The 7,887-nt window shown below is 63.6% G+C and overlaps 4 protein-coding genes across 4 annotated transcripts in view; 1 reads left to right on the top strand and 3 right to left on the bottom strand.

Moving 5' to 3' along the window:
• Positions 1-2,574, bottom strand: part of F751_3451 (V-type proton ATPase 116 kDa subunit a) — a gene marked incomplete at both ends in the record, with an annotated part of 4,967 nt that extends 2,393 nt beyond the window's left edge. Inside the window, 5 exons of the mRNA XM_011397828.1 lie at positions 47-56; positions 248-1,526; positions 1,783-2,086; positions 2,293-2,412; positions 2,536-2,574. Coding sequence (XP_011396130.1) covers positions 47-56; positions 248-1,526; positions 1,783-2,086; positions 2,293-2,412; positions 2,536-2,574 — 1,752 coding nt within the window. The remainder of the gene's footprint in view (positions 1-46; positions 57-247; positions 1,527-1,782; positions 2,087-2,292; positions 2,413-2,535) is intronic.
• A 563-nt stretch (positions 2,575-3,137) lies between these two features.
• F751_3452 (Zinc finger CCCH domain-containing protein 42) lies at positions 3,138-4,013 on the top strand (the record flags this gene model as incomplete). The annotated part of the gene is made up of 3 exons (XM_011397829.1): positions 3,138-3,333; positions 3,555-3,697; positions 3,858-4,013. The coding sequence occupies 3 exons, from the start codon at positions 3,138-3,140 to the stop codon at positions 4,011-4,013; spliced, it is 495 nt and encodes a 164-aa protein (XP_011396131.1).
• An 833-nt stretch (positions 4,014-4,846) lies between these two features.
• F751_3453 (hypothetical protein) lies at positions 4,847-6,140 on the bottom strand (the record flags this gene model as incomplete). The annotated part of the gene is made up of 3 exons (XM_011397830.1): positions 4,847-5,017; positions 5,282-5,639; positions 5,848-6,140. 3 exons carry the CDS (start codon positions 6,138-6,140, stop codon positions 4,847-4,849), a joined length of 822 nt encoding a protein of 273 aa, XP_011396132.1.
• Positions 6,141-7,079: 939 nt separating this feature from the next.
• F751_3454 (Alanine-tRNA ligase) overlaps positions 7,080-7,887 on the bottom strand; it is a gene marked incomplete at both ends in the record, with an annotated part of 6,011 nt that continues 5,203 nt past the window's right edge. The window contains one exon of the mRNA XM_011397831.1: positions 7,080-7,504. Within this exon, the coding sequence (XP_011396133.1) occupies positions 7,080-7,504 (425 nt within the window). The remainder of the gene's footprint in view (positions 7,505-7,887) is intronic.

Consider the following 7,887-nt stretch of genomic DNA (forward strand, 5'->3'; position numbering starts at 1 on the left):
GTGTGACCAAGGTGCAAGGAAACCTGGAGGCCAGCATCCAGCCTACCAACGGGCCCCTAGTCCCTGGGCAGGGATCTCTCGACACAACTCACAGGGCAGACAGCACCAGACAGAGAGGCAATGGAGCAGGAGTCGACGCTCGTCCCCTTGTGGGTGCAGCAATCCCTTCCAATCCCATCAGCCCCTGCGGCATGCTGCCCACAGCACCGCCCCACCGCATGCGACCCCACCAGACACAAATCCTTACCAGGTGGAGAGGGAGTCGGAGAAGTAGCGCTGGTTGAGGAAGGACAGCAGGATGCCGCCGTTCATCTGCGCGATGCCCAGCACGATGGACATCTTCATCTTCAGCGAGTTGAGGTAGGGCAGCTCAGTGCGGGTGCCGTGCCAGGCGGGGTCCACGCCCACCGGGTAGGGCGCGCCCGGGCGCGGCATGGCCAGGCCCGAGTTGAAGGCGGAGGGGCAGAGCGTGTGGTCCATCTGCATGGCCACCGGGTCGGTGATGGCGGCGTCCTCCGCGCAGGCCCAGCGGCTGGCGCCGAAGAGGGTGGTGACCATGGAGAAGAACTCGTTGTAGAGCAGGCCGGTGTAGATGGAGAAGGCGGCCATGGCCAGGATGATGTAGCGGCCCTGGAAGAACATGGCCAGGATCTCGTTCAGGGGCTGGGCCCCCAGGCGGCGCTCGGAGGCCACCAGCCAGACGGCAAAGGCCAGCATGAGGAGGCCGTGGCCCACGTCGCCAAACATGACGGCGAAGAGGAAGGGGAAGGTGACGATGGTGAAGACGGCGGGGTTGGCCTCGCGGTAGCGCGCGATGCCGTACGCGTCCACCAGCTCCTGGAAGGCGGCGGTGATCTTGGAGGTGCGGAAGAAGGTGGGGGGTGGGTCGTAGGTCACCACCGGCTGGAAGACGGTGCCCACGGGCGAGTGCGCGGCGGCCGCCGCGGCGCGCAGCGCATCGTGCACGCGTGGGCGCGAGGCCACGGGGACCCAGGCCTCGGCCACCAGCACCTTGCGCGTGACGTCCACCGACAGCTTGTTCAGCGTGTGGTACACGCCCTTCTCGCGCCGGACCTGCACGCCCCAGGCGTCCAGGCGCTGGGCGAGGGAGGAGAGCACCGCGCCACGCGCGCGCGTGCCCGCCTCCAGTGTGGCGTGCAACTCGCGCAGGCGCGCGCCGACCTCGGCGGCCATGGCGCGGCGCCGCGCCGTGTCCTCGGGGAAGGGGTAGCGGTTGGCCGAGAAGGCCTCGCAGATCTTGGCGATCTTGGACCGCGCACGCTCGCCGGCGAAGAAGACGGTGAACACCGACTTCTCCTGTCCCTCGCCGGTGATCGGGTCGGCCACGGTGCCCACCTCCCCGTGCTTCAGGTACATGTTGCCGCGCGTGGCGCGGAAGAGCAGGCGCTCAAAGGCGGCCAGCTTCTCCAGCTGGATGGTCCCGGCCAGGAAGCCGAGCTGGATGCCCGCCGGCTCGGTGAAGGACGCGCTCTCCAGCAGCGGCGCGCCCATGTCCAGCTGGCCGCCTTTGGAGTGGTCGACGGGTGGGGGGAGGGGGTGTAGGATGGGATGCGGGGCGGGGATGCTTGTGCGCATCATATGATCCGTTGGCATGGTACGCATGCGATGCTACGCGCCTGCAGGCACGCAGGTAGGTGGGTACAGGCAGGCAGAGCGAAGTCCCATGCTTCTATACCAGGGAGAAGAATCTGGCCCGTCCTTGCCACAGCTTGTCACCCAAACAACTCCCCTGAACCTCCCAACAGCTGTTGAACCACTCACCTTCCGCGGTCAGGGCATGCTCATCGCGGACTTGCAGGGCGTTGGAGTGCGCGTCCTCGAAGAAGGTGCCCGCGGTCTCCAGCACCAGCTGCAGTTCCTGCAGCTCGTTGTACGAGCGGTCTAGACGATCTGTGTTGGCGTTCAGCTGCGTCAGCTCCGTCTCCAGCCCCGCCAGCTGCGACTCCAGCGCATCCAGGTCGGGGGTGGGAGGGTCGGCGCCGCGCCGCGCGACGGGGATCTCCCGCTTCTCCAGCTCGGACTGAAAGAAGCGAATCTGGCGGGCCATTTCGTCACAGCGCTTGATCTGCGCAGTGGGAGAATGGGAAGGAGTGCTCAGTGAGTGGGTGCTACATGACAGGAGCGGGATGTTGGAAAGGAGACAGAAGAAGTAAGCGAACCGTAGACATCCAAAACGCACGCACATACTTGAATGCAATACGAATCCTACGCAGATTCATCCCGTTGTAGAGTGCCCATACTATCCAGGACAAGAAGGTCCTTGTGATTCACCTGGCCAGCATAGGTCCGCTGGAAAGCTGGCTTCTCCGGGTTCAGGTCTTTGAACTGCAGCATGCCCACCTCACCCAAGGCCACGATGGTGTCATGGGCGACTTCGGAGGGTATCATCAGCTGCGGGGGGAGGGAAGGGAGGGGTCGTCGCCCTCGCTGGCACAGGCGATCCCCAGCGCGACCATACTCGGTGACACTCCACTGAGCCAGCAGAGCCATACTCTTGGTACCACGATCTTTCACCTGCATTAAATGGACCTCTTCGCTGCGGAAAAGGTCCATGGTGGCTGGTGCAGGGCTTCAAGGGTGTCCAGCGACAGGTTGGCAACCCTACAGCCGAGATGTACAGGACCCCGTCCAAGCGTTATCAAGAGTGGTATCCGAAAGAGGGGCGAGGGTCGTAGCTGCTCTGCAGCAGACTTGTCTGGGGTTGGGCCTGCCTCCACTGTATATGCTGGAGGGTATCATCAGGGTGAGGGGAGGTCCCGCCAAACCTAGCGCGCGCTCGGAATGCTTGCTTGCCCGACACTGACACTCGACGTCAGGGCTGTGGACTGCTGCGCAAGAAAGACTCATCGGATAAGATGCAGTGGTGCGCAAGTTCGCGATCGTCTGAATTGTAAGCTACCGTTAGTCGTCTTTGGGGCTCCTCTGCCGACAGCCGTCTGGACTCTCAGCTGCACTGACCCTCTTACGAGGCAGTCAGCAGGCACAGGCACGCTGCGCAGCATTGATCTACAACAATGAGCCTCGAAAGTCGTTTCTTGTCAATCTGAGCGACCTGAGGTCCTTTGTAAGACTTTGGAGCCACAGATTCCTACGCAGGCAGAGAGCCGTCCTAGACCATGAATCCTCTGACGCAGATCAAAAATACCCAGAAGATCAGCAAGGATGAGATTGAGCTGGGTCTCAGCGACAAGTCTTCCTGGCACTCCAGGTTCAAGCACTCTGCCTACATCTTTGCTGGCGGGCTGCCCCTGAACCTGACAGAGGGGGACCTCCTCGCCATCTTTGCGCAGTATGGCGAGATCGTCGACCTGAGTCTCAGCCGGGACAGGAAGACAGGCAAGTTGTTCATTGTGGGAACACGAGTGGACGTCCAGATTCGGTGGCGCACCATTTGGTGGCTTCGGCAGGGCTGGTGTTTGGCCCTGCAATCAAGTCCTCGTCCTCCTGCACTGCAGTCGCTGTGGCAATCACTTACATTGCCTTGCACCTGTCATGCAAATGATGACTGTCTATTCTCATCGCTCTGCTCACAGGAAAGCCAAAGGGCTTTGCCTTTCTGGCTTACGAGGATCAGCGGTCCACTGTAGTAGCGGTCGACAACCTCTCGGGCGCCAAGGTCTCTGGTCGCACGCTCCGAGTGGAACATGTGGACAACTACCGGAGGAAGCGCGCCGAGGTGAGAGTGTGTCAGAGGCTGAGGAGACAGCTGGAGTGCGGTGACCAGACGTCACTGACTAGTGATGGTGGATCCGTGGAAATGTGCAGCATAGCATAGGAAGTGCACCATAAGTTTGACAAACATTCCCTCGTTTGTCGTATTCATCTCTAGATGGAAGGCGAGCCTGATCCTGGGAGTGGTGCGGAGGACACCGCGAGGCCAGACCCAGTACGGAGTCGGTCAGAAGCTGAGGCCCCTGACGCCTCTGCCCGACAGCCACCTGTGCCAGCAGACGAGCCCTGGGCAGCTGGAAGCAGCGTGTTCAGTATGTTGAACGCTCCGCTGCCGCCAAACCTACTGCGGCCGGCTGCGGTCAGCGGCGCGAACAGCGACAAGCCCAAGAAATCCAAAAAGGTAAGCTCCAGCAGTCTGATCCCAGATAGTTTTGTACGCACGGAGGAACCTGGTACATCCCAACTCTGCATGCTGCACCACAGGAGAAGAAGGAGAAGAAGGAGAAGCGACGGGGGCTGTCGCCTGCACCACCTTCGCCGCTACCCAGAGACTCGCCCGATGATGAGGAAGGGGCGTACATGGGTGCACAGACATCAAGAGGCCCCTCAAGTCAACCAGTGCAAGACCGAAGGCCCACAGGCAGGGCCGAGTCACCACCCCGGCGGCGCCGGCTCCGCAGCCCCTTGCCAGACAGGGATGCCCGCCGTCCCAGGCGGAGTCGATCAAGGGAGGCACGGCGGCGCAGCTACTCGCCTGCACCGCGCAGGGTCCGGGACTCCCGCTCGCCCGTGAGGTATCGGCGATGACAGTGAGTGCGTGTGTCCGTGTTGAGGCTCAGCTTTTCGAAGTGAGGGAGCCATGAGCACCCACTTGTCACCCCGTGTACTGTCCTGGCTCACCCAAGGCATGTCAGTGCCCTACATGCTGCCCTGTCGAGACCAGGGCATTGTAAAAGGACTGAGAACCCAGTCCAGATGGCAGAGGGTCTCAGGGGGTGTGGTGTAGGCCTGAATCATGAGGTCGAAGCACCTTGGAGATGCAGATTGTGCGGCGAAGCCTCTGAAGAATGAAGAATGCCAAGGGAACGGTACAACAGCGTGCGCCCCAGCATCGACTGGCGCGACACGCTTGGTGCAGCTCAGGTGTCCCTCCTCAGGTCATGCCGGCGGCCACGCTGCGCCTCCTCAGGTCGGCGGCGCTGCACAGGAACTGGTGCCCCAGGCGGCCGGGCTCCCGACCGTGCCAGGGCTTCTGGTTGGTGAAGTGCAGTACCACGGGAGCCACGCCGCCCACCGTGAGGTTGCCCACCAGGCTCTGCGCCGTCTGCGTGCGTCGGAGGGTGAGGTGATCGTACAGGGTTGGGTTATGGAGAAGGGGGTGGATACCACGGGGGCCTCGGTGGCAGGAGGGGGGGAGGTCAGTCGCGGCAGTGGTCCCAAACCTCCCTTGAAATCCCTCGGCGTGCACCACCGCTTGTCCCACAGATGAAGCCGCGGTCGACCCACCGTCCCGCTCTGACACCAACACCCCGCGCCCCAGCCATCCTCGCGATGAGTGGGCATCACCCTCTCAAACAAAAAAACACACCTGCACGTTGTACTCCAGGGGCAGTACGGTCCCCGTGTACCGGAAGTACCAGTCCAGGAAGTCCTGCTCCGCGGCGCGGTGGGTGAAGCGCAGCTTGGGGTGGCTCTCCAGGATGCCCGCCATGTGGGCGGCGATGGCGGGGCAGGGGCGCAGGAGCAGCACGCCACCGTTGAGGCCGCGCAGGCCGGTGCGGTGCCGGCCCAGCCAGCGGTACTGGTCCCACACCGCGGCAAAGGGGGTGGGCAGGGACCAGAGGGGTGCCACATCGCCCACGATCACGGTGTCGGCGTCCACCATGAGCACCGCGTCGTACTGGGTCAGGTTGAAGGCCTTCAGCTTCACGAAGTTCTTGCCGTACCTGACGGTGAAAGAGTCGGTGGATGGGTCGTTGGGAGGAATGTTGAACAGGGGCTGTATTGTGTAGAGATAATCTGGCTATGATTCAGCGAATTCCAAGGCAACCGTGCACAACAGCCCCAAGGACGTCCCCTTCCAGCTCCCAACTCCCCAGTGCCAGCCTGTGGTCCCCCAGATCTCCTCATAAACCTTCACACCCACCAACCAACCTGGGTTCGTAGGTGTTGGGGTACTCCAGGGGGGACGTCTTCACCAGGGTGACCCCCAGCTTGCGCAGCAGGCGCTCGCTGGACTTGGGCAGTAGGCCCGGCTCCAGCAGCACCGCCAGCTCCAGGCCCGGGTTGGACATGCGCAGCGTGCACTCCAGCTGCAGGAAGAGCGGCAGGTAGGGGGGGGAGGAGAGCGTGCTCAGAACCACCACACGGCCGCCGCCCTTGGGCACGCAGCTCTGGCCCGTGCAGCAGACGGGGGAGGGGAAGGCGGAATGGCTGCGCCCCATCATGGCCGGGTCGGACTTGTAGTACACCGCGGCAAAGGCGTCCTGGGCATGGCGCAAGAGGGACCTGCGGTTGTAGGCCACCAGCACCAGGAGGCAGAGGGCGACGAAGGGCGCGGCCCGGCGCCAGAAGGCGCTGTAGGTGGAGCGGCGGGGGTTCTGGGGCCTGGGGACGGCGGTGGGGGTAGGGCTTGACTTTGGGTTATGAGGAGCGGTAAGAGCAGACTTGACTAAGCCAGCATCCGATGGACCAGGTACGCATGTGGAAAGGCCTTCGCACCAGGAAAAGGGGGCTGCCTGCAGCTCTACATCGGCGCTGCCCATGGGCTTGCCCCGGAGCGCGCAACGAGCCCAGGCGGGCAAGCCCCGCCAGGGGCCCCCGCAGGAGCGACTGCGAGGCTGGCTCGCATCGACCATGTACGCATGGGGTGGACTCAACACCACATCACGGTGGGAGGGAAAACAGTACACACCTGTTGACCGAGCTGGGCTTCCACAATCGCACAGATATGTCGAGGCTAGGTCTCGATCAGCACACAAGTCCCTTGTGTCGAGCCGCGCCCAGTCTACCCGGTGACGAGGAGAAACATACCGTGGCTGTCCCAGTGTAACGCGCGATCTTGCTGCACACGGCTTCCGTGGGCATGGCGCAGGCTTCCACCCTCCTTCGCCCGACCCCGCTCTCGCGCCCTGATCCGCCACCGGCACCCGCTCTCAATGTGACCGAGCGGTCGTCTCGTGGGGCCACCGGCTCTCTGGTGTCCATGCATCTTACAATACATAAGTGGGTCATCTTCCCCAACCATGGCCTGAAAAGCAGATGAGAGGCATGCAGGGGTCCGTGGACATGAGGTCATCTCAAGGCACCAGCGGAGTGGCTGCGGCTTGGCCAGGCGAGGCCTGAGAGCTGTCCCTCGCCAGCATCCAGCTCTCCCCAGCCCGCCCTCACTGCAGCTTGAGGGTGGCCAGCTTCCCCGCCACCGCCAGTGCCTCGTCCAGCTTGCCCACCTCCGGGCCCATGCCCTGGGCGAAGGTGGGCTTGCCGCCGCCCTTGCCGCCGATGGCGCCCAGCGCCGCCTTGAGCCACTCGCCGGCAGGGAAGCCGGGGGCCAGTTCCTTGGGCACCCCGGCGAAAACCAGGGCCTTGTCCTCCCCCGCCGAGGCCAGGAGGACGGGGAGGGAGGGGTGGGCCTTGGCGATGGCGTTCCACGCCTCCTGCACCGCCTTGGCGTCCAAGCCCACGTCCAGCCGCGTGATGAGGAAGCGGGAGCCCACCGCCGCCGCGGCGTCGGCGGCCGTGACGGCCGCCGCCACGGCACGGTCCTTATTCGCCGCCGCCTCGCGCTTCTGCTCGTCCAGCACCCTCTGTACTTGTGTGCAAGGGGCGAGGGAGGGTGATGCGCGTGTATGCGTATGCTCAGGGAGGCAGATGCGGTACCCAGGCGAGGGAGCGGGATCCTGGGAAAGGCAATACCGGTTGGACTCGTGCCCATGCCTCGCATGCCAAACACCCACCCACCCCCCAGGCAAGCCATGCTTGCCTTGAGCTGGGTCTGCAGCTCGCCCCGCAGCTCGGCCTTGGCCACCGTGGAGATGGGGCTGGAGTCGACGGTCTGCGAAGAAAGCACGGAATGGATCGTGTGGGCAACGGCTGGGCAGGGCTGGACGCCGAGATGGAGATGACATCGTGTGGCAGGCAGGCTTCTTCCCATGCATATACTCCCCTTTTCACATCTGCCACCATACCACCCTA

This window comes from Auxenochlorella protothecoides, assembly GCF_000733215.1.
Source record: "Auxenochlorella protothecoides strain 0710 unplaced genomic scaffold scaffold36, whole genome shotgun sequence".
Lineage (NCBI taxonomy): Eukaryota > Viridiplantae > Chlorophyta > Trebouxiophyceae > Chlorellales > Chlorellaceae > Auxenochlorella > Auxenochlorella protothecoides.